Genomic DNA, 27,218 nt, shown 5'->3' on the forward strand with positions numbered 1-27,218 from the left:
CCAGTACCATGCTTTTTTAAAAATCATACTAGCTTTAAAGTACAATTTCAAGTCAGGGATTGTGATGCCCCCTGCCTTGCCTTTGTTGCCCAGAACTGCCTTTGCTTTTCTAGATCTTTTCTGGTTCCAAGTGAATTTTAGAATTGTTTTCTCTAATTCTGTGAGATATGCTGTTGGAATTTTGATCAAAATTGCATTAAATCTGTATAACATTTTTGGAAGTATGATTATTTTCACTATATTGGTTCTTCCTACCCAAGAGAAAGGCATATTGTCCCATTTTCTGATATCTGCTTCAGAGTACTGTAGTTTTCAATGTAGAGGTCTTTTACATCCTTCATTAGATTGATTCCTAGGTATTTCATGTTTTTTGAATGCTATTGTGAAAAGTGTTGTTTCCCTAATTTCTCTCTCAGTGATTTTTTGCTTGTGTACAGGAATGCTATTTATTTTTGAGTATTGACTTTGTATCCAGCTACACCCCAAAGTTTTAACACATTCCCACCAGCTTGAATGACCAGTGGTACATGCATGACTGTTGCATTGTGTGGCTTGTACCTCTGGAAGTACAAAAGAATCTAATCATCTTTATTGGACTTCTTACTAATAACATGAAAAGACCCCCGATAAGACAGTCATGTGTGTACCACCAGTGGTTCAAGCCACCCAGCAGCATGACATATAAATTATGCCTCCATCATGAATATGTTAAAGCATTCATTGGCTTTCAAAAGCTCCTCACAACTTCTCACTGAATTCTACCTTTCTCCAAGCCAAGGCCAGTGTTCTCCTCAATCAGTGAGGACAGTGGTGCCACCGAGGCCAGAGGTTTTTCCAGGTCATGCAATAGGTCAGGAGAGACAAGACTACCAGGACAAAACTCTGGATCCTACTGCACAGCAAACAATTCACAGAAAGCAAAACCTGATCTTGCTCTCATTAGCGTGATGTTCTTGAACTCAAAACATAAGGTTTCATTGCAAACATTTCACATCTCCCATTGCCCAAGCCCCACAGCCCAGAATAATAAGCTACTTTATCAAAAATTAAGGAAGCTGTTGTCTCTCAAAACAAACTATACATTTGGTTCACTTATATATAATACTTTTTAAACATTTTTCCAAAGATCCAAGATCCACAAACTCATAGCTTAGAAGAAATATTGAAAAGTCCCAAGTCTATTCTCATGGATACCAGAGTATTCTACAACCAAATGACTCAGATGATAGAGTTATCAATTCCATCCTTGATGTTTAATCTGCAAAGATGGAGAATTCAAAGTTTCTTTATTCCCTCTTCCTTCTGCAACACATCCACAATCGTGAATTTCTTTTAGTAGTTATCTTTTTCAGTAGAACACATTGACACTTTTTTCCATACTGCTCCCTGCCAGGCTTTCAAATTCCCTACTGATTCTTTCCATTTGTGGGGACCCAAACTAAGCAAGACATTCTTTCCCAAGAGTTCAACCAGGGCTTTGCATTAGAATGCCTGATTCCACTGACCACAGTCTTTGACTCTCATGGGTTCCAAACCTACCTTCAGGAAGGCACCCAGTCAGGCACAGGTCCATTTCAGTTGCCACCCAGGGTGCCTCAGGTGTATCTATCTAGATGCATTCCCCTATCCCAGGATCCTAGGCAACAGCAATCCAATCTTTCACTATTAGTCATACTTTGGCAACACAGCAGAGACAGATGGGGAATGTGGTGCTCAATTACCTTGGCTACCTGAGCAAATAGATTTGCTTTACAGTGTTCTTGGTCTCTTTCAGAAAAAAATAACACAAAACAAACAGCTCAAAAAAAAAAAAAAAATCAAACCTGCCAGCCTAATAAGATGGGCTTCTACCAAAGCAGCTGAGAAATGCACCAAAACTCTAATCCCACTGTAGAGTATGAGATACTATCCTTTTGGCCCTCGGTGTTGCCCTAGGACAGGGTCTGCTCTGTATTGACAAGACTATCTGGGGCTGGTCAAAAGACAGCTGAGTCTTGTGGCTTCTTGGCTAATGCAGGCTGTTCTGGCCAAACAGATTGGGACTGGATTCCACCTCTACTTGCTAGCTTTATGACCTTAGAGAAGTGTTCAATGTACTTAAATCTCTATCTTCATCAGCATCTCAGGGATAATTAATCTGCTGTGACAACTGCAAGAACTAAATGCATCAATGTGTCAATTATTTCTACTCTTCCTGGAGTGCACGCCAATCATAAGCCCTAGGGTAAAGTACAGATGACTCAAGGAAAAGAACACTGTACCATGTAGTGTCATACTTTTTAATTCCTTACTTTTCATTCATTCTATACAGGTCACTTAGACAAGTTATTTGCACAACAAATTAAGCTCATGAGAAGATATTCTATCCTTGGAAATGGTACAAGAATACAGAAATGAAAAAGATTACTTGAAATTGGATCCATGAGAGAAAAATTTTCCTTTGAACATTCCTGAAATTATATTACACTCATCCAAGAAGCTCTAAAATGTCCCCATTGCTCTGGGCCAGTATTTCCCAAACAGTGTTGCACAGAACATTAGTCCCTTGAGGTAATCTCTGAAAACAGTTCTGTATCCAACTATGATTTCCCGAGGCACAGTAATGCATCCCCGTCTTACAGACTCAGAATGCATGTCAACATAGAGGCCCTGAGAAACTCTGCCTGAAAGGAAGATGCTTAACTTGATTAATCCTGACTCATCTGACCACACTGTCACTCTGCTAATAGGACACATAAAGCACACCCCAGCTGCCAAAGGTCTCACCTTCTCTCTAACTCCAGCCTCCCCAAACTCCCTGTTTATCCACTCACCATATAGGTTAAACATGCCTAGGTACTATCCCCAAGCCCTGCCTTTTTGTTTATAATAACTGATAGAACAAATAAGTCACTCATTTAAAGTATGTAACATAACGGTTTTTAGAGCATGTGCAGAGTTGTATATCCCTCACCACAACCAATATTAGAACATTTCATGTCCCCCCAACTACAATCATACTTATCAGAAATCAGTCTTTATTTCCCTTCAAGCCTCCAACTTTTAATGCATTTTCCACATCTATTAGGCTTGCCTACTCTTGATGTTTCATATAAATAGCATCACATAATATGTGGCCTTTTCTATCTAGTTTCTTTCACCTACTATTTTTTCAAGGCTCACCACTATGGCAGCATGAGTCAGGTCTTTGTTCCTTTCTATGACCAAATAATATCCTTAGGTACATATTCACTATTTTGTTTATCAAGTGATGGACATTTAAACTGCTTTCACTTTTTGGCTGTTGGGACTAATGCTGTTATAAACATTTATAACTTTGCAGACTGAATATGAGGGGATATATATGAGTGTAATCACTAGGACTAGGTCATATAAGAACACTGTACTGAACCTTCTGAAGAACTTCTAGACTATTTTCCAAAGTGGCTGCACCAATTTACATTTCTATTAGCAGTGTGTATGAGGATTCTCATCTCTCCACATCCTTGCCAATACATGTTATTTTTGATTACAGCCATGCTAGTGGGTAGGAACAATATTATCTCCTTGTCATTTTATAACAATGCCCTTTGATGATTGCACGTATGGTTACAGTATTCTACCTACCTACATGCCTTCTCAATCTGCATCCAACCTACGCATCCAGACACAGCTAAAATCCAAGTTTTCTTGGAATCTGCAACATTGACTCCAAACTCAATTCAAATGACACTAGGGCATAGCTTCTATTTATACTCCCTGCAATTATGGGCTTTTGCCTTCTCATGTCTTCTCTTTCCAAACAGACAGTGAACTCCTTAAGAAGTAGAATGAAGGAAGTGGCCTCTATGTTTATCAATGGATGGATAAAGAAAGTACGGTATTTATACATCATGGGATACTACTCTGTCATACAGAAGAATAAACTTGAGTCATCTGTAGAAAAATGGATGTTCCTTGAGATCATAATGCTAGATGAAATAAATCAGACACACAAGCTTAAATGCTGCGTGGTTTCTCTTATACGAGCAACTCAAAAATAAAGATCAAAATAAAGATATCAGGAAATAGGGAGCTAGGTCTTTCTTTTGCAAAATGGAAGGGGACCGGAGATGGAGGGAGAGGAGAGAGAAGAAAGGGATGAACAAAGATCTGAGAGATGCATGCACCAGCTTCCACAGAGGAATGTAACCATTCTGTCCTCCAACCACGTACTAATAATATATTAAAATTTTTTTAAAAAATAAAGAAGTGAGAATTTTAAAAAGTGAAATGAGTTCTTACGTTTCTTACTACTTCATAAACATTTACTAACACAATTTAGTGTGAGGGCTGAGGCTGTAGTTGAGGCAAGTAAAAATGAGGAAAAGGGCAAATAAATGGAGAGGGTATAAAATCATTCTCTTGAACCTGGGTGTGGTGGTGCACGCCTGTAATCCCAGCCCCTGGCAGAGTGAGGCAGCAGCACCACCACTAAGTTCAAGGCCAGCCTGGGCTACATAGTGAGTTCAAGGTCAGCCTTCATTACATAGCAAGACCCTGACTCAAAACACCAAAAAAATCAATCAATCCATCATTCTTTTACACCATATGAATAGGAGAAGGGCCCTAAAGAAGCCAAGGAGAAATGAAATGCAAAGGATTTATTCTATAGCTCAAAAAATGAAATAATTCTAAGGAGCTGCTGCTCCCTAAGTCCAGGTTCAAGATCATAAGAAAAAGACAAAGATAAAAGAAAGGAAACAGAACTTGGGCTGCTTTGTTTTCCAGACGTTTCTTCAATCCCAGTTTTACAGCTCCTTGGTGAGCATGAAGAGCAAAGCAAAGTGGGAACACCAGTTCCGGCCCTGACTCTTGGGAGAACTGGGATGATGTTATTCTCACCTGGCCATCTGCTTGTAGGCTTCCTCTGCCACAGCAAAGATGTGGGGGTCCATGTCGCCCATGTTTTGGCCGCTGTAGGCATAGATGACATCTTGTCCATAGATTGGCAACTGCTCGTAAGGGTTAATGGCAACAAGCACAATACCTGCAGACAGACAAGGCAGTGAGATTTCTATAGCACAAGAGCCATGTGGCATCAGTTTTAGGCACCATTCATGTACACTGAAACTAAAGAGTAAGAGAGTAGCAGGATGAATCTTAACCACTAAACTAAATCAAGATAGATCTGTGTGCTGCTAAGCTAGTCATTCCTGAGGAGTAAGATACACACAGGCCAGGCCTCAAGCTACCTTATAGCCTGGGAAAGCAAGTGTCCTCACACTGGCACATACCTGCACACAGACACATTCATAAATGGTCAAACTGAGTTCATAAAACACAGCTATGTAAAATGTTGCAGGATGAATAAAGAAGGGGATTCTATCAATAGGGGTTAGAGAATTAAAATCCCATCTAGGAATTAAAATCCAGATAGGAATTAATTTTTTCACTCCTGTATGGGTTCTCTTAGTTAAAATACAAACAATTTATGGACAGAAAGTACACTCAGGGTACTACTTAACCTCTCAGTGCCTCAACTATGCAATAGGGTAACAACTGCACTGACCTGGGACATATGGAGAGTAACCTGATGAACAGAAGGAGGACACCCAACACCAGTACCTTGCACAGTAAGCACTGTGTATTTGCTTTTTAATCATACAACATCTTCTATCTTAATTTTTCCTTATAGCTCATGTTACCCAAAAAGGGTATGTTGTAATGATGAGCTTAATAAACATTCTGATTGCAGTGTCAGGGAATCCTGTAAGATTCAGATCATCTTTTAGAGATAGGTGGAGCAAACTGATATTGGAGAACGTGCAAAGAAAAATGCAGATTCAGTCTCTGAGACAAGATAGAAATATGAGTTTCCTTTCCCATGAGATCATATTTTGGATGTCAGAAGACCCAGGCACTGAGGTACAAAACCAGAAGCTTTTCCAGTCACTTGAGGAAGAGGAAGAACGAACAGTCAGGTTTCTGGCCACTGGAATTCTACATTGCATTCCCTTCTAGTGAGATATGAGGAACCTGAAGCGTAATAAATCAGATTATTCTAAATCAAGATGCAAAGGCCAGGGGAGGAAAGAGATACATAAGTCTTCCAAAGCAAAAAGACTACCCGGATCAAAAACTGAGGCACAGAACCCTCATAAATTCTGTAACTAGGCTAATCACTTGGAGAATCCTCTTGGAAACATCAAGGCAAGTTCTTATGTCTATTAGATGTTTCTAATCATCTTACTCATGTAGCATTCAATTCAAATTTCCATCTCCAATCCTGAGATTACATCATCCCAAAATACTCTAACTCTCACTAGAACCACGTGGTTCCCGGAGGACTTAGGAAGGAGCTGGGGCTACCTCAGGTGCCTGAGGTAGCCCAATTGGTGACACCAGAGTAGCTGTGGTGTCTGGATAAACAGGGCAACTCTGCGGGAGTCCTAACATCATAAGTTAATGGGCATTTATCCTAAAAAGGGACAGTTTTTTTAAAAATTCTTATTGAAAGTTCTGATAGTAACATTTCTTTCAAGTCAAACTTCCTCTAGCAGTTGCGGGGAGGAGCTTTAGGAAACTATCCCTCTCTTAAACATTAAAATCTAGAAGAGCTGGGGATTTAGCTCAGTGGCAAAAGCGCCTGCCTGGCAAGCGCAAGGTCGTGAGTTCGGTTCCTGGTACCGGAGAAAAAAAAGAAAAAGAAAAAAAAACAACAACAAAAAAAGAAAAACAAATAAACATTTTGGGGCTGGGGATTTAGCTCAGCGGCAAAAGCGCCTGCCTGGCAAGTGCAAGGTCGTGAGTTCAGTTCCCGGTACCGGAGAAAAAACAAAACAAAACAAAACAAAACAAATTAAAAATAAAAAATAAAATCTAGAAGAACAGCTTACCCTAATCAACTAGCTAACCTACCAATTCCAAACCAAGCTGAATATAAAAGTGAAAAAGCTCACAGGCACCGCAGGCATCACTGTGATCAGGAACAAGACCAGGCTGTGTAGCACAACCAGGACAGTTTCCACAGAGGCGGACCATGGCCCGGCTCCCCAACCAAGTTTCCAATTTGTCTGATTCCCAAGCAGTAGTTTACCAGGTTTTATTTTTGTTATACTAATTAACAATACTCAAGGGGACTCAAAGGGGGTAAAGAAACCAAAATTTAGAATATTGGAAAAGGAAAAGGAGAAGTTTCAGAAAAAAAATACGATAATTTCAGTTGTTTTTGTTTTACACGTTTGTTATGTATTTTCTCATTAATTCAACAAAGATTCATCAGGTATCATGTTTGTACACAGGCAAGTGAGAAGGTCACAGAGAAAGGCAGCCTTTTGAAGAAGAAAGCACAAGCCAAGCTTGTATGTGCAGGTGTGCATTTGATGGTGAGGGTATGCACCACAGCTGCGACACTGTGATGGACTAACCAATTGCTCTCTTAAGAATCTAAGGACAAGCCTAAACCAGCTGCCCCACTGGGTGTGGCCCATTTCTCCCCTGGTTGAGCTGTAATTAACACCAGCCACCTTACTGAGGCACAAGCAGCTTTTCACATTCACTGATTGCAAACCTTCTGAGGGGTTCAGACGAGAGGCACTTGAACATGAGCATAAATTCAGGATTTTTAACCATTTAATAAACATCTAAATAAAAGGACTTTCAAACACATGCAGCAAGCAAATGTCCCCTACTTACCACAGTAAGTATATATATGGTTGGACTCCAGGAACCGGACCTTCAGGTTATGCAAAACTGCAGGCTCATGGAGATAGCTAAGGGCAGTGAGATCATTTTCTCCCACCAAGATATCTGGATTCCGCAAGAAGGGCAGCTGGTTGCTTTGGACATCAATTGGGTATTCCCGAATCTAAAGAACGCAAGTAGCAAACACAATGAAGTGTAGTTATGAAACCAGTATTCAATGTCTTATCTTCTTGGCTACAATCACTACGCTACAATGACCCTAAGCGCTTAAGATAAATAATGTTTTAAAGAAAGGCAAGATGAATAAAATACCTGTGTTCCCACGAGAGACGAGCCCAGATAGAAAATTTACTGCTAATATAATCTCAGTATCAATATAAAAGACCAACACAAGAAATTTAGGAAGCACAACCAGATTTAGGAGTTCTGCTTCTTAATTAAGAAAATACTGAGGGGCTGGGGATTTAGCTCAGTGGCACAGCGCCTGCCTGGCAAGCACAACGTCATGAGTTTGATTCCCGGTACCAGGGGAAAAAAAAAAAAAAGGTTTGGGCTGGTGATTTAGCTCAGTGGCACAGCGCCTGCCTGGCAAGCGCAAGGTTGTGAGTTTGATTCCTGGTACCGGAGAAAAACCCAAAAAAAAAAAAAAAAAAAAAAAATACTGGCCGGGGATATAGCTCAGTGGCACAGTGACTGCCTAGCAAGCACAAAGTTCTGAGTTCAATTCCCAGTACCAAAAAAAAAAAAAAAAAAAAAAAACTCACTTTTTTATTCTAGTTACCATAGGGGTGGCACTTTCTCCCATCTCAGACTTTCCTTGACTTGCTGCCTTTATTGCTGAGATTTCTTTACTTGTATTTCTCTCCAATCCACGTATTTCCTGTTTATTTGGATTACTGCAATTGAGGCCCTGTGCTCTATAAGAGGTCTCTGTATCATTTGCACATATATTGTTCCACAACCTAACTGCAGTTTGCTCTAGGGCAGCAATTTTGCTTTCACCTAAAGTACAGTTAAAAATTTGGGATATATATATATATATGTGTGTGTGTGTGTGTGTATGTGTATGTGAGCAATCAGGGAGCAGGGTTATACATCATAAGGTCAAATCTCACATGACAGCCTTCTACTGCACTTTTTTTGACACATCATTTGGACTATACAAGTGCTCAGAAATGTCTGATAGGACACAGTGAAGCTGCACACATTACACAGACAGTAACATATAAAAGGTGGTGGTAATATCTTTAAGCATTTAAGCAGGAAGAAGCTGGCTGGTGTTCACCATTTTATCTGAGTGTTAAATTTCTAACACTGTTCTTAAGAATAATCTGGGAAGTTTTCCTGATCCAGACTTACATTTTGAGAGCTGTGGGATAGGTGCCAGGAGTCTGATTTTTTAAATACCCCCAATTTTTTATATAGATGGCCTTTGGACAGTATTTTAAGAATTACTGTTCTGTGTAAGACATTTTAGGAAATTCCACAGACACAGATTCAATTTGCTGGGGGATAACAGTCAATTTTTAAGAGATGGAACTATCAATGCTGACTTACACAACCAAATGTTAAGGTGAGTTATAAAGCCACAAAGTAAAGTACAATGGTTGTAGGGGCTGGGGATTTAGCTCAGCGGCAAAAGCGCCTGCATGTCAAGCGCAACGTCGTGAGTTCGATTCCCGGTACCGGAGAAAAACCAAAAAAAAAAAAAAAAAGTACAATGGTTGTGAGTGCTACCAAAAAACTGTAGTAACAGATTCAGAAATAAATGCAAACATGTATAAAAAATTTGTATATAATGATAAAATTACAAATAGATGGTTAAAATGAATTTTTCAAATAATAGTGGTAGTCCCTAAATTAATCATTTAGGGAAAAATTAATCAAATGTTTTATTCTCTAACTAAAAAGTTTACATGTAAAAATTTTAAAAATAAAGCCAAAAAGAATAAAGTCAAAAATCAGCAAATACCTGTATAAGTTTGGGGAAGAAGGACTTTTGAAGGATGACTTTTAAAAAGCTAGAACTACATAAGAAAATAATAAATTTGGTTATAATATAGAACTTTAAACCTCTCATGAAACACAGCACCTGCAAAGTCAGCCTGGAGAAGGGGGAGGTACTCTGAATTACACAACAGAATCCATACTATTCATGTCTAGAGTTTTTAAAAATCAAGAAGAAAACTAACACCCTCAACAGAAAGCTGAACATAGTATACAAAACAAGAAACAAATGGATGGCATATGAAAAACTATTTATGTTGGCCAGTAACCAAAGAAATGCAAATAAAAGACTTTAGCACTAATATTATCCACCAGAGAAGCAAAGGTCTAAAGACTTAAGACCCTCACCGGAAGAGTGTGGGCAACCAGGTACACCCTATGTGGGCTCAGACCGGCCCCACCTCTCTAGAAGGCAGCAAGTAATAGAATCTCTGAATTTTCCCTTCAAAGGACTCTTCTTTCTTAACTTAAAATAATCTTACAAGTGAACAAAGATGCAAACACACTAAAACTATAAATACTGAAGGTCAAATGTGACATAGACGCATATGGATGGTCAGGTAGCTTCCCAAAGTATTCTCTTGAATAAAAAAATGTGATACAAATGTAGTATACAGAAAGATCCCAATTATTTAAAACTATGTATTAAACTCTGTCTGGAATGATGTCACACAAAACAGTACTGGTTATATCTGACAGTGTGATTTTTTTTCCTGCATATATATTGTTTTTATTTTTCTTTTTAAATCAAGGTTCTTTCTTTCTGCAAAAAGTTCTATTTGCATTAAATGTTCTCCATGGAGGAAACTAGTAAACAACTATCATGAAGACAATGCAGAAAGTTCCCCAAGGTGGGAACTAGGGGAAATGGAACGCTGAGGGTTGGCTTTAGTTCATTAAATTCTGGAGTTGGTAGCTGTGTTAGTTTTCTCATTACTGTAATAAAGTACCCAAGATAATCAATTTATAAGGAAAAAGCATCTATTCTCACTCATGATTTCATCTTTGTTTGGCTCTATTGCTTTGGGCCTGTGCAAGGCAGAATATCATGGCAGGGAATGTGTGTGCAGCAAAGAGGTTCACCTCCTGGTAGCCAGAAGCAAAGAGAGAGGGAAAAGGGCTGGGGTTGCAATAGCCTCTTTAAGGGCATACCCCATGATCTAGCTTCTTCCCATAGACCCCACCTTCCCCTCTCCCAATAGCACCATAGGTGGGCAACTAATCATTCAACACCTTTGTGGAATATTCAAGATTCAAACTCCATCATCTGAGTCAGCAGTATCCCTGGGACTGCAACGTCTCCCTCCCTAAGCCATTCGAACAACATCCTTTGGAGACGTCCAGCAACTCCCTATGTCCACCCCACGCCCTTGGCAAGTAGCACAAGGAGAGCCAAGCATGGAACCACAGCCCTCATTCCTCCTTGCCCTTCCATATTCAGATTGGAAAGCCATAACTTCAGCCCAGTGTCTGCACACCCTAAGGCAGAAACACTAGCATTCTATCTTTTCTCAGATGAATTGCCTCTCAGAAGACTTCCCACAATCCTGTAGAGGCAAATGCATATGCAATTTTGTGAGAACATGTCCACAAATAAGCTGGTGGTATTGGTTACAGTAAAATTGATAAGGGTAAAAATGCCACAGCAGCAGAAAAGAGCCAGGAGCTGCAAGCTCAGCATTCCAAGCTACAGATTCCTGAGTATGTGGACATCCAGAGGGAAGGAGAGACTTAAGAAAAGATTTTTGTTGTTGACAAAGAATTTGAATCTAACACAGCTACTAGTGCCTAACATTTATAGCTAACTATGGCCCCAGAGGCACTGAATAGTTGCAATCACTGCAACATAACAAATGAGGAACACACTATAATATTGAACAAGTAATATTACTCCTAAATTCTTTTATACAGAGGTATAGGCACAACATTCCTAAAGCAAAGATGCTGGTTTCTTGCACTGGCAGCGGGGTGGAGACTGAATAGAACTGCAAACGTATTTATTTTTAAAATACTGTTTCATAGCCAGGTGTGGTAGCACACACTTGTAATCCTGGAACTAGGGAGGCTGAGGCAGGAGGATCTTTGCAAGTTCAAGGCTAGCCTGAACTGCATAGTGAAACCTTGTCACAAAAAGATAAAACAAACACATAAAACCCATTTTGTATTTAAATACAAAAGCGTTAGACTTACTTTGATAGTTTTGATAATATATACTTAAAATATTTAAACACATGTAGGGTCACAGCCTCTTGCTATAACCACACAAAATGCTGGGGCAGGTTTGGATACACTGACAGCACATCTCGTTCTGTAAAGCTCGTCTGTTTCCCACCTTCCTTATTCTCATGAACACAAGGTCCTCGCACATGGGGAGCATTCACCATCGAGGTGGCTGACAGACAGAGGACTCAAACTCAGACAGAGAACACAAACTCATGAAAAACAGTATCTAAAGACAAAACCACAGTAACAAGGGGAGAGTTTTCCCAGCCACTAGAGGGCAGGAGCAGAGCAGTTTGTAAGGGAGGTGAGGCCAGGAAAGAGACTACACACCTGGCCAGAGTTACACTCCAGTCAAAGCATGAGGATGCCACATCTTTCCAAGGCTAGTATCCCCTGAAATGCCTGATCCACTTTAGCGGCAGGCTTCTAGGCTTAATGGTTAGCACATAGACATCTTATATTTAATCATGGCTCCGAGGAGAAAAAGGTAGAAGACACTATCCTTTTCACACTAGGTGCCATATAAAACACCTACCTTATGGTAGGTGAAATAAGCCAGACACAGAAGCACAATTACATTTGTACAAAGTACCTGGAACAAAGTCATAGAGAGAGAAAGCAGAATGGTATCTTCCAGGGGATGAGGATAGGGGATTGGAAAGCTAATGTTAACTGGGGACAGTATTTCAATTTTACAAGATGAATATAGCTCTGGAGGATTGTGGTGATGGTTCCACAAATGCAAAAGCTACTCATCTAAACACTTAATAATGGCTAACATGGTAAATCTCATGTTACATATGTTTCGCTACAATAATCATGAATGAAGGAAGGTTAAACAGTGATAAGCCTGAATACCCCGAATAGGTACAGGACAGGCCAAGAGTAAGATGGAAGGTTCTGCCATCAGCCCAGGTTTAGGACACTGTTTTTTTTTTTTTTAACCTCTTGCAGTGACTTTGTGGGCTGGGAGAGCCGCCGGCAAGCCTAGTTCTGCTTCAGAGAGATGCTCTTTGAGCACTCAGCATCTGGCCATGCAGCTTCCACGTTCCTATCTCGGGCACAGTGGCCAAGTTGCTCAGAGTTAACTGTGAGCAAACCACAACCGCTCAGTGACCTGGGCAGACTCAGATACTAAGCCTGTTATTTCTCGAGAGCTGCTGATCTCCAGTCCCAGCCTTCCTTCGAATTCTATGCTGACTGGCCTCAAAGCTAAGGAGGGGGGCACAGTGGGCCCTGGAAGGCCGCCAGATTAGTCACGCAGGGCCAAATCCGTGTGCAGACGGAGAGGCCAGCATCTGCTCTGTTTTAGCAACATGGCAAATCATTCCCCACTACCTCTGTACAACTTTTCAAAACACCCACCCACCTGAAAAGATCAACTGTAATGAAATCTGTTGGAGTAGAAGGCACACCATTCAAGTGGGTGGATTAATTTCATTTTGTTTCAGGCGTGGGGTGAGAAGTTATTCAACATGGTAAACAGGATTCCATCTGGTGGGGGTATTGTTTCTCACTTCAAAATCAACAAGAAGGGGATAGCAAAGCCTGCCTGCAGCTAGAGAATGGTTGGGGGCACATCTTAGGGGCATACTTTCTTACAAACTCACAGGTCCTCCTCCAGTTTTAACAAGTGGCATGTCCAAGTTGATGCAAAACTGAAGTTAGTGGAAGAATGTTCAAGCAATAGGTTAATCACTAACTATTTAGACCAGACCAATGCACTTGAAAAAAAAAAAGAAAAACAATCAGACAGTAAATAGTTCAGCGTGAAAGGACACGAAACAGAGTTTGTGTTGTTGGAAGTCAGGGGTGGCAACAGTCATGCCAAGCCAACCTTTCTGCTCTGCAGCCCAAACAATCCACCTCGAAGCTAATTCTTGATGTCCTCCCAACTCTTTGTTAAAAACCTACTTCTCTCCCCTTCTTGCCCACACTCCAGACCCTGCATTAATTACTGCCTGCATCTTCAGCTGTGGCCACCTGACTGTTCCTTTCTCCACTGGGGTCGAGGTCCACTGGTTCCCTTTCCTTCCATTGCACACACCCCAAAGAGACTCTCAGGTCCCGGGAATTCGGCACACATGGCTCCTACCAGGATATGTTGTTCTCAGCCCCCTTGCACCCTCAGCTCTAGCGACTAGCTCCTTTCACACCTGCTCCTTGAGAAGCTTGGCCTTGCTGAACAGGCTACCACAGTATGTTCCTTCACTGTTCCCCCACACCTCACTGACTTGCTCCTGTGTTGCAATTTGTCTTGGAGACACTGTCTCATTTCTATTTTATGTTCACTGTCTCATCTGACACAGAGCTCCTGAAAAGGCAGGGCTGCAACTTTCCACTTACCACCTAGCACAGGGGAGGGTGAGCATTAAAGTGCGTGAAATGCACCAATTGCATTGGGTGCTCACAATATGCTCATCAAAAGGGAAACTGAACCAGACTTCTCTGGAGAAACAGAATTTCTCAATTCCTACCTTGTCCCTTTTTGAGGGAAATCTGAAAATCCTAGCAAATCAGAAAGAATGCTCTTTACAGAAGCTAACATACATAGTTATGTGCGGGTACTACTTTCACGAAATAACAGACACTGTCATGGTTTAGAGTGAGAATATCCCCTGTAGCCTCTGTGCTCAGAGGCAGGGCTTGTGGAAGGTGACTGGATCGCCAGGTCGCTGTGCCCATCAGGTAGGGCCTGCTCAGAAGACTCAGGGCACTAGGGATGTGCCCTGGAAGAGTGTATCTCCCCCTTCCTGTTCCCTTCCTTTCTGCTTCCTGGCTGCTTTGACATGAGCAGCTCTCCTCCACCCAGGCCCTTTCACCAGGTACTTCTTGGCCTGGAGCAAACCGACAATGAACTATAACCATGAATCAAAGTAAAGACAACAGGTTTAAGTGTCAAGTATTGTGTGTGATGGAGAAAGTGACTAAGGCACAGAAGGAAAGCTAGCCTGCTGACTGAGGTCATAAGGTCAGTAATGGCTGAGCCAGGATCCCAACCAAGCAGGATGGCTCCAAAGCCCACGCCCTCAACCACATCTGCAGCATCCCTTGGCATAGCTCCCTTCCCTCACCACCCACAGATGCCTCAGCCCCACAGGGGGAACTTCTTGTTCCCTCCGATCTACCAAAGATTCTTGCCCCAGACATCAATGATTTTTCCACTGCTAACGTCAGTGGAAACTTACTATGTGACATTCAACGAGCAGCTCATGATTTAGCACTTTCTCATTTATTATCATCAGTAACAACAAAGAAAGAATCCAGTCTCTCAGAAGCTTTAATGACCAGGAAAAATCTAAGCACACCATGTACCATAGAATACTATTCAGCACACACTTAGCGTCCCACTCCAGGACCAGCACTTACAGTTTCATCTTCCAGTCTGAGCTGGAGGCTCTTTTCTCCCTCTTTATAGTCCTTGGTTAGTTCAGCCGAGCGCCACACTTCATCTGGGTCAGGAATCCAGACCCTTGTGTACTGAAAGATAAGAGAAGAAACTTAAGTACAAAATCAAGCATTTAAGTTTCCAAATACATATCTAACAGGAGCCCCATCGGGCAAACTTTTAAAGCTATCTGCACACATCTTTCCTGCTTTTCATTTCAAGACACAAGGTGATCCAGTATCATGACAACAGATAGGTAACTCACAGGACTGATAGCAGAGGGGACCTTCTAACTCTTAAAAAAAAATCACAGATCAATGAAATTAGAATTCTGCCAAAGACCACTACATATATATCTGGTTATATCCACAAGGGTTTGACATTATCCTCTCGAAGAATGGTTAAAAAAAGAAAGAACAATGTCAGAAGGAAGATCTAGCATGCTAAAAGCAACAGAACAAAACAAAACAAAACAAAACAACACACACACACACACACACACACAAAACAAGAGCTTAGACAAATCTTTAGTTTGGGAAGCTCTGCTCTGATATTCTGCATTCAGGGGTCAAGTCATTTTCCCACAGAAGTGAAAGTAGCCAACAAATCCAATGTATGCTTCAGTATCCCAAGTTTTCAGCCACTTAGATTTCTTTGTGCATTCTTTAAACCACAAACATAACACAAAATTCTTACTCCACATGCCCCAGTTGCTGTCCTGATTTGGAGACAAAATCATTTAATCTGGCCAAGTTCTGGCAGGAAAGAACACAGGTCTTCTTGGTAAGTAGGAATACAGGGGTAATAGCTTTCGGTAATAGGCTGAATACATTCTCTACTTACTCAGATTCTTAGCCTTGCTGCATGTTAGAATCACCCAGGAAGCTCTGAAAACTTAAGCTCTGGGTTCCATCTCAGACTAAATCAGAGTCTGGGGTGACAGAAAAGGTCCTGAGGAGGGAGGGACAAGCATGTTCCATTCTCAGCTGCAACAGTTGGACCTACTATCATCATCCTTCATATAGCTGCAAATTTCTCAATTTTCCTCTCCTGGCTAAGAGATTTCCGTGGGGCTCCTTTGCGTCAGAGGCTGTGTATATGTGCACACACATACATTCAATTTTTGAGCCACAGAATATTCTTAGCAAACCTGAACAAATGGCTCCTTTAACCAAAAGGTCAGCCAGAATGTATGCTTGAGTCAGAATAATCCACACCTCACCAGTTGAACAATAGTTCTAAACATAGGCCTTACGGCCAGTCAGCTACGGTACACCAGCAGCCAGGTGGCTTTATTTGGGTCCTGCCTTTTTCTTTAAAGACAGTATTTTCCTCCAGGTGGTCACTGATTTCTTGTTTTTTAAAGTAAGACCCTGACTCCAACCATATTTGTCTCTAATTCACTATCGAGCAGTAAAAGCCCTCAGGCAATACAATCAGAACAATAACCAATGAGAAAGAAAACATCCACCCATTTATGTCTTTCACATTCCAGCCCAGGGTAGGCAGCCAAAGTTTTGTTTTGTCTTTTTTATTACATAGGAGTAGTCTCACAGAATCATAACCTTCTCTCTATGCCCTAAGCCTGTCTCAGAGCATGATATTACTGTATCTTTACAGTAAGATACCATAGCACTTTATAAAAACAAAGAACTTTATAGTTATAGTATCTGAGAGTTTCTGAGTAAAATATAATCTCCAGAGAAGACTTTCTGAGCATTTGTCAACCTCAATGGTGAGCATGCTTTTTCAGCTCAGGTGTTCTAACTGACTTCCATAATCATCTAAGCCCACCAACTACTCAGCTGCACTTCTAAGGTACTGTCGCTAAGCTTCAGGTGAGTGGCCTTTCTCCAGCCCCATGAAAGCTCTGGTCACTATGCAGAATTATGTTCCTAGAACTTCCCCTCCTGTCAGCACGTCCAAGAAAGTTTACCCGAAACAAAGTCTCTACTAATGTAAATGATGTCCAGAATGGCTCAAGATAACACTAGAACAAATAAACAAGAAAAAAAGAGGAAATCCCAGCAGACACAGAATGGAGGTGATGTGTAGACATTGAAGTCAACAGACCCAGTCCCAGCTCAGCCACAGCCTTGTGTGGCCTCCATCCCACTGCCCATGTGCCAGCCCTGGGAGAATCTGCTGCCTGCTTACTTCCTATGTTCAATTCCTATTCTGAGAGAGTGCATTTATCTTTCAATTCATATAAATCTCTCTTCTCAAAATAGACTGAAAATACCTGATAGAAGAACCAACACAGTGAAAATGGCCATATTTCCAAAATTATACAGATTTAATACAATCCTGATCAAAATATCATTAGCATACCTCTCAGATCTAGAGAAAATATTCCTAAAATTCATTTGGAACCACAAGAGGCCTAGAATAGCAAATGCAATTCTGGGCAACAAAAGCAAGGCAGGAAGCATCACACTCCCTGACTTGAAAATATACTACAAAGCTACTGTGATAAAATCAGCATGTACTGGCAAGAAAACTGATGATGAGTGGAACATATCAGAAGATGCAGATATAACTACAAACACACTCAGCCACCTTATCTTTGACAAAGGGGTCAAACATATTCACTGGAAGAAAGAACCTCTTTAATAAATGGTGCTGGAAAAACTGGTTGTCTACAGGCTGAAGACTAAAACTAGACCCATGTCTATCCCCATGCACTAAGCTAAAGTTAAAATGGATCAAAGATCTAAATATTAAAACAGAAACACTGAATCTACTGGAAGAGAAAACAAGTAGAAATCTTGAAAACATAGGTGTAGGCAGAGACTTCATGAATAAAATCCAAACTGCACAGGAAATACTCTAAAGAATTAACAAATGGGATCTCATCTTATTCAAAAGTTTTTGCACATCAAAAGAAATCACCAACAGAGTTAAAAGACAACCCACACAATGGTAAAAAATTTTAACCAACCGTCTCTCAGATAAAGGACTTGTAGCTAGAATATATATCTATAATTGTAAAAAAATCAAACTCCCTCCAAATTTAAAGCCAATCCAAAAATGGGCATCTGAGATGAATACACATTTCTCAAATAAAGAAATACAAATGCCAAATAAACATATGAAAACATGTTCAATGTCATTTGAGAAATGCAAATTAAAACAACACTGAGATTCCATCTCACTCCAGAAAGAATGGCTGCCATCAAGAAATCAACCAATAAAAATTGCTGGTGGGGCTGTGGGGAAAAAGGAACCCTTCTCCACTGGTAGGCGTGTAGACTGGTGCAATCATCGTGGAAATTAGTATGCAGATTCCTCAAAAAACTAGGATTAGAAGTCCCATTCAACCTAGCTATTCCCCTTCTGGGTATTTCACAAGAAGAATTAAAAACATCACACTGCAGCAATATATGTGTACCCATGTTTATAGCAGTACAATCTGTAACAGCTAAATCTTGGAAACAACCCAAACTCCCATCAACCGAGGAATGGATAAAAAAGATGCAATATTTTTATAGAATAGAGTACTACTCAGCTATAAAGAAGGATAAACTTGAGACATTTGTGGGTAAATGGATGCAATTTGAGAACATATTCATAAGTGAAAAAAATCAGTCTCACCTATGTAAACATATTGTCTCCTTAGTGTAAGAAGCTAAAAAAGTAAATAAAAGCCAAGATGTACAATAGATATTGGGAAATAGGAAGAAACTGCTCAAAAGGAAAGAGAAACTGGGATAAGGGAATGGAGAAAAGAAGGAAGGGAAAAGTAAAAAAAAAAAAAATATATATATATATATACACATATACATATATACACACATGTATGTGTATATATGTATATATATACACACACACACATATACACACACAAGATAGGTAAGATAGCTATACTACTAATTTCTATTAGTTCATTGAAAAGTTTGTGCTTATATCATTTGATCCATTTTTCATGCCTATATTTTATACTTTGAGCAATTACTTTAAAGATAACAATAAGCAATGTAGGTGGGAATATAGCTCAGTGGACCAAGCGCCTGCCTGGCAAGCGCAAGGTTGTGAGTTTCGTTCCCGGCACCAGAAAAAAAACAAAAAAAAAAAAAAAAAAAACAATAAGCAATGTACTAACCACTGTTACACTCCTTCTATCTTGGTTTGAAATTTTGTATCATTGCTTTTAGTGTTCTTTCTCTTTAAAATAAAAAAAAAGTACCTAATAGGCAGAAAATTGACTTCTGTATTTCCCCATTTCCACAAACACCTATCAGAGCGTCAAGGGCATGCTAAGATCCTAATGACCCTATATTTAGCTCTTTGCTCCTTCCTGTGAGGACTTTGGCATCACCATGACCTAGTACCACATTAAGAATGCAGAGCCTCAGCCTTCACCCAGGCCCACTCAATCAAGACCCGCATGTCTGATTACTGTGTCTGCTCCTGCAACATGGTCTCTCCCACTTCTCCACCTTGGTGTGGACTGGCAAACTACAGCTGGGAGCCAAAGCTGACACTATGCCTTTTTTTTGTACAGTTCATGAATTAGACGTGGTTTTTAAACTTTCAAATGGTTAAAGATATCAAAAGACTGATTAGTCACATAACATGAAAAAAATTACACAAAAGTAAAATTTCAGTGTCTAGAAACAAAGTTCTCCTGAACACAGCCATACTTACTTATTCTCATACCATGCATGGTTACTTTCACACTTTAAGTACAGAGCTGAGTTGTAACAGAAACCCTATGGCTCAAAACCTATATAACTTACTCTCTGGCCCATTACGGAAAGGTGTGCCAACCTCTGCCTTGTACTTGCTGGCTCTTCGGGTACAGTGTCCTTTGTTTACCTGCCTGTGGTGGCAGAGTTCTAGTTCCAGCACCACCAGCTCACTAAACACCAACCCACTAAGTCAGCCCTACTCAACCATGAGGTGCCCCAATAAACCCTTCCCTGGTTAGTTTCTTTCTCGTTTTGCAGTCATTTCTTTCATGCCCGTTTCAGTTCATGTCTTCAAGATTGTTCAGATACATTATCCAGGCATCTTTTTATCCTTGGGACACACCACAACCTTGCCACATAATGGTCGCTAAATGTTCACTAAGTACAAAAACAATCATAGAATATGTCTTTATGGAGGACTTAGTTTATACCTAAAACACAATGTGGTAAGTCCCCCATGATCCAGTAAAGTACAAACACGGAAATCTACCGACTGAATGAACTTCAGGAACTTTAAAAATCTAGTGGGGCAGATAATTCCCATAAAAACATTCTCTAATAGGGTGATGTGATCAATTCCTAAGGAAAATAATGAATACCCAGTGTCGGGAGAAGAAACAGGGTATGTAACAAGACAATGACAACTTAGAGGGGAAGTGGGCAGTCAAATTCTTATATAATTTTTAGAAGGATATTGTATATGTGGATCTCATCAAGAAAGCCTTAGACTCTAATTCAGTAAACATTTGTTTACTGTGTCTGCTGTGGGCTAAATATCATCACACATTTCTTCATTCTCTACATTAATGATACTTGTGGACAATGCATTGAGATTATAGGAGTTCACTGTTAAGCCAGAGTGACACCAACTCTCTGTTCTGACAGCACAGGGTAGTTGGCATCTGCAGCCTCCTCACCAGTGCCCACCTGCTTCTTGCCTCACTTTCATCCTGTTTCATGGATTTTCAGCCTGAAGTTCCTACTAGGCAAGGTTGTTTATCTAATGTCATGCTTACCACACATAATGAGTGATTTACTGGATGTCCAGGGTAATCTATCCATAATCAAATTTCACATACTGGCTTTGCAACCATTAACCACCATTCCTTCTCACCCTTCAGAAGACACATCAACTTCAGGGAAGATATGTGGCCTCCAAGGAGTATATGGTCAGTACAAATTAAACACCAAGAAATACACACACAAAAAAAGAAAACTAAAGAAGGGAGAGATAAGCACAAAAGTAGCTAGCGAAGACCTAACGATACAAGAAAGACATGATCTGGGCTTCAGAGAGTAAAGATTTGGAGGGGAGAAATTTCTTTTCAGGGCGAGGAAAATCAACTAGGCAAAAGTGATAGCTATACAGTATCATAAATGTAAAAACTAAACTGTTTAGTTTTATATTTTGTGGATTTTCCCTCAATTTAGAAATAAGTGCTGGGGATTTAGCTCAGTGGCACAGTGCCTGCCTGGCAAGCACAAGGTCATGAGTTCGATTCCCAGTACCAGAAAAAAAACAAAAACAAACAAAAACAAATAAACAAACCATACACAATGTGAGTGCAAGAGTGCCAACAGAATCTTGTACACCCTCCCCTTGTGTGGGTTTTGGCTACTAGCCTTTGGGAAAACAGTAACATAAAATACATTCTCACAGCAGGTTGTTTTATGAGCCAGATGGAAACACTCTAGAACCAAGCTTCTGTGTTGCCTCAATTTTTCTCACCTTCAAGGAATTCCTTTGAACAAATCTGACCTCTATCAGCTTTACTACTGTTGAAAAGATCTCATTTCTGTAACTTAATTATAGGGCTACCCAATTTATCACTATCCTGTTTTAAATATGTTTAATACTATCATATCAAAGTAAATACAACAGCAAATCTGACATAATAATCAGAGAAGAGGTTTTGACTTTGGAAAGCGCCCCATATGTTAACTAGAGAGGAGATGCCTCCATTAAATGCAAAGGCATGAGTACTGACTGAGCTGCTCTTCCAGCTCCTGTTTATTTCTTTCATCTCGGCAGAGCAAGCTCCAGTGGCAACTCTACATACATCTGGAGGGAGTGGCTGCCTGTGACAACAGTGCTCTACCATGGCTGCATTTTAGAATCACCTGGGGAGCTGCTATCAATTCCCATGCCAGGCAACACCCCAGATTATTTACATCTACTTCTGAGGGTGGGAACCAGGCAGTGTTTTTGAAGTTGTCCAGATGAATCCCAGGAGTAAGCCAACTTGAGAAATAGTAGTCCATACGGGTACTTGAGTAATTGGACACACAGACCCTCATAAGCGCTCTATTGGCTTGTAGTTGAACATGAAATTCCACCCTATAGATTCTCTCTCCTGATCTAAGGAACTCTCTCCAAAAAAACCAGCAACAGTGTAAATACAATGTCTAAAAGAGCGTGAGTGTATCACTTAGCATTTATATGAACTTTCATGCAGTATAGCACTGTGGTTAAGCATGTGGATTCTACAGTCAGACAACTTTGGTAAGAATTCTAATCTCCACTTATTAACTTACATTAATGCATAGGTCTGAGGCTTGTTTTCTTCAGTTGAACAATGGGATAAAAATTATACTTACTGCATAAAGTTTTCTAAGAATTAAAGAAGAGCTATGGTAGAGAGTACATGAGTATTAGGCAGTGACGATGGTGACAATACTGTTTACCGTGTGTCTAGAAAGCAGAGCCCTGATAGAACTATTGGATAAGACCAGGCAATAGAAAAATAAGAAGCCTAATATGTTTCACCTTACTGTGATCCTTTTGATAGTCTGCAATCATAGTACTTAGTTACTATTCCTTACATTAAAATCTACTGGGATCTAATCTTCCTTACTCCAAAAATCTAAAAGAAATCACTCTCAGTGCTCACTGGTAATATAAAAAATAGTTCAGATCTTTAAAAAACAAAAATACCAATATCTTTGTCCTATACTACTTGCATAATTAAGATTAAATCTCTGGGAGTAGAATGGAAGCATTGTTTTTTTTTTTTAAATAAAACCTTTTCATGTGATAAATATGTTGTCATAATTAAATCACTATTTTAGAGCAAGGTCCAGAGCAAAGGTAGATCTCAGGGAAAGACAACAGACACATCTGAAACATTCACTCCCTGGAATTATTAACCATGCTACCTCTATAACCTTTAACTTAAGTGATCTTAAGGATTTTAATCATTTCAATTTAGTTTCAAAACTGAGTTCAGGTGAGCGGGGTTATCACTCCTAATTTACAGAGGAAAAACCAGAGAGTTAAAATTACTAAACAATTTGCCTGAGTTCCCAAGAGCCAAGCTGGGGCAGAACTATAGGAAAGAGCTTAGTCTCAAAGTCTTGCACTACCTACCTCTCCCGCAGAAATGTTAATTTTCTTAGAGTAGTGCAGGCCTTGCTGAGCATGTATTTTATACAGGTAAAGTGTCATACAGCTGCACATGAAAAAAGCACAAATGTCTATGTACAGTGATGGCAAGCTGAAGATTTAGCTGTAATGGAGTCTTGACCTAAATCAAAGAAGTCTACATGTAGATGCCCAAGAAAAGACAAAAAGGGACTCTATGGCCTAATTTGGTGCCTAAAAAGATCATCTGCCTGTCCATTCCTGTATGTTAGGAGCCGACAGTAGGAACACTATCTGTCTTAGTTACTTTTCTCAATTCTAAGACAAAATACCTGACACTCGAAGTTAAAGGTGGAAAAGTTTATTTATCTTATAGTTTGTAGAGGTTTCAGTCCATAATCAGCTGGCTCCAAGCCAGGGTGGTGGGGCAGACAGGCATTGCAAAGAAACAGTAGGTAGCAGAATGAGCCAGAGGTGACCATAGCTTTTTCTGTCCTGTATATTTTAGCTGGCCTACTTAGGGTGGGTAGCACTCATGCCCTTAATCCTAGTGTCCTTGGGGCTGGGGATTTAGCTCAGCGGCAAAAGCGCCTACCTGGCAAGTGCAAGGTCATGAGTTCGGTTCCCGGTACCGGAGAAAAACAAAAACAAAAACAAACAAAAAAAAAATCCTAGTGTCCTTGAGCCTAGCATTGCACCATGAGTCAATTCCAGCATCACACACTCTGGACCCAGCCACTTCTGAAAAAGCCCTACCACATGAGCCTTTGCGGGGACATCTAGACACAAGCCATAATGCTGTCTGATTCTGATTTGTTTACTGCTGTATCCCTAGCACTAAAATAACATCCATTTTTTAGTGGGCACTCAAATCTCTGCTCCATAATTGAAATCAGGAGTCTGGTTAGGGACAAGTGGAGAAGAGTTCTTTGGATAGAACAGAGAATATAGTCAATAAGCATTTTCTCACAATTCAAATTTTTGATAAAACTTATTGTGGAAGACGCAAGTTTGAGGTAATCAGCTTCTATTCCTCAAGAAACACCAAAGCCACCAAACTTCTCTGTGTAAGATGAGTCTAAGTTCAAGCACAGTAGCACCAGCAAATGAAAAGTCACTAGCAGAGAAATGAATAACTTGACAGACTGGGTCTCAAGGAAAAAAGTAGCTGTTTATTCAAATAAATCAGACAAATAAGCTTAAATTTAAATATTACGTGGTTTTTCTTATAGGAGAAACCCAAACTCTTATATGAAAAAACCTAAATAAGGAGCAAAATAAAGGATAGATAATAGGAAGAAGGGAGATAGATCTTTTTCAAATGGGAAGGGGATCAAGAGATGGAAGGAGGGAAGGGAGTGAAAGGGGATGAAGAAAGGATTTCCGACGTGTTTATGTGCAGGAATATACGCATTATGAACTACAAACATGTGTAAATACATACATACATGCATACCCTCCCTCCTAAAAAAGGGAAGATGATGAGACAGCACTCAGATGTCACCCAGCAAAAGGACAGCAGCCTCTTTCCCACCACTGGCCAAAGCCCCAGGCCCAGGCATAAAGCAATGGAGTGCTTGAGGACCAAAGGCTCAGAGGCTGGAAAAATCCTCTAGGTCAAGAGCACTTGTACCCCTTTATAAACATGCCCCCTTCAAAATGACAATACTCAAGCTCAGTTCTTCGAGGAGTTTAGGCAAACACACTTAAAGGTACTTTAAAGCCTCTGCTTCATGTAAACATGTCCACCTTGAAGTTTCTCCTATTAAAGCAAATAGTTCTATGGAGAGGACGAAAGGAAAAAAAAAGCACATCCAAACTAAGCCAGTGCCAAATGAAAATTCTGACACCACAACAGCAGATTCTCAAGTGGCTTGGTACCTGGTAGAGTACCACCATGTTGCAGGAATTATGGAAACACCTTGCTTGATCGCAGGTCACACCTCACTGTCTTCCAAATTCTTACTCTGCAAAAGCTAAATTCGGCTTGTCATCTTATCAACAGAACCTCTTGCAATCATCCCCATATTTACTAATGTCTAAAGATAGTGTCTACGGGCCTAGACTCCAACTGCATTCCCAACCCTGTGAGGATTACTCCCCCAAATTTTGGAAGCCAAAATATTCCTAAGGGTGGATGCTGGTCACCTTTCCCATTTTACTGGGCTTCCACTTGGGAGACAGACATGGAAGCTAAGAGTCAGGTATAAGGAGCTTGTGCCAATTCCCATCAGCAGGGGAGATTCTGTATTTCTGAGGCTCAACTTTCTCTTCTGTGAAGTGGGGAAAATATCTTCAGTACTAGGGTTATTGGTAGGATTAAATAATGTAGATAAAACACTCAGCATAGTATCTAGCACATAGACTAAGTGCCTAGTAGTTATTGTCACTATGCAGGAACTGTGGTCCTGAGACTAACACATGGACAACTCCCTCTAGGAAAGCACAGATACAACCAAATAACCCCAACAGAACCATGTGCATTCAAAGCCTCATGGGGACACCCACACTCACGGCTTCTAATTTATTTCCTGAGTTACTTAACTCCTCTTCTCCCAGCAGCAAGCCAAATTTCTCAGTTTCTGTTTGTTCATTTCCATTAACATCTTCGTAAATCTATTATACCTTCACATTTCTCAAAATGTTCTTTCCTGGGAAGTTTCTTGTAATTCACAGCCAGAGAGAATTCTAAGCCAATATATTATTTGCCCAGAGCAGAGCAAATAACTGAAAACTTACATATGATTCCAGAGCCAATCAGGTGGCTCCCTGAGGCCCAACTCAGATCCTTCCTGATCTTGCTTCACAAAAGCAAACAAGGCTAATCAGAACACCGGCAGGAACCATAATATAATGCATACAGACCAGGACAGCAAAAAGCCTCTCGGAACCCTTGCAGGAAAGGAGGGTAGAAAAAACAAAACAAAACAAAAAAAAGTTTTATTTTGCAATGTGTTCACATCATAGTTACATGGTAAAGTAATAATACTTCTTACCTTTTTTAAAAATCAGAAAAAAGAAATAACAGAGTTAAACTCTGTGCAAAACAGTTTCAAAACAGGCTAGTAGGACAGTAACAATAATCAGCAATTGGCTATTGTTACGTTCACCATAGTTGTTCAGAGTACAATAATGTACACATAAAATATAGTCCAGAAAATTACTACTACAAAATTTTCCCATCAATGAACCAAGAAAAACCAGCTATATAACTATCTTAACTGTCTTGTGTGTATATATACATATTATTTTCTTTTCCCTTCTTTCCTTTCCCCTTTCTCCCATCACAGTTTTTCCTTTTTAAAATTTTTTTTTATTTTAAAAATAAAAGAATGAAAACATATTAACAACAGACATCCATTTATTTTGAACAGTTTCTTCCCTATTAATACCTATTGTACATTTTGGATCTTGTTTACTCTTTCAGATTCTCACACTAGTGAGATATGATGTTTACACATGTGGGTTTGGTTTATTTCCTATCTTTCAATGAAAAAAATTCAATTATACCAAAAGGCAAATCCACCTACATATGTCTGGAGTTGTCCATTACAGTCACATTTTTGATATCTGCTATCTTCCATGCTATGGAAGATATCATATCATATATCATTCTCAACTTATACCTTGATAAAGAGTCAACTTGTCTTGATATCTGATTATATAAGTCACAATTCCATCTTAATCAACATTCTATATCTATATTCAAAGTTTATAAAGAACCAAGTCTCCATGTGGCTGAAGGGAAACTTCGCAGTTCTGCAGATATAGTTAACAGAGTAAGCAGGACGTCCTTAAGTGACAGTTTAACAAGATGGCAAGTGCTTGGAGTACAGGAAGAATTGCTTAGTCATTTATGGAGCTAGTTTTTACCAGCAGCCTA

The 27,218-nt window shown here is 40.0% G+C and overlaps 1 protein-coding gene across 1 annotated transcript in view; it reads right to left on the reverse strand.

The window, feature by feature from the left end:
- Positions 1–27,218, reverse strand: part of Myo5b (myosin VB) — a gene marked incomplete in the record, with an annotated part of 354,780 nt that overhangs the window by 198,238 nt on the left and 129,324 nt on the right. The window contains 3 exon segments of the mRNA XM_013510622.1: positions 4,864–5,008; positions 7,657–7,828; positions 15,265–15,375. Of these exon segments, the coding sequence (XP_013366076.1) occupies positions 4,864–5,008; positions 7,657–7,828; positions 15,265–15,375 (428 nt within the window).

This window comes from Chinchilla lanigera, unplaced genomic scaffold, assembly GCF_000276665.1.
Source record: "Chinchilla lanigera isolate Chin_1 unplaced genomic scaffold, ChiLan1.0 scaffold00001, whole genome shotgun sequence".
In the NCBI taxonomy this organism is placed as follows: domain Eukaryota; kingdom Metazoa; phylum Chordata; class Mammalia; order Rodentia; family Chinchillidae; genus Chinchilla; species Chinchilla lanigera.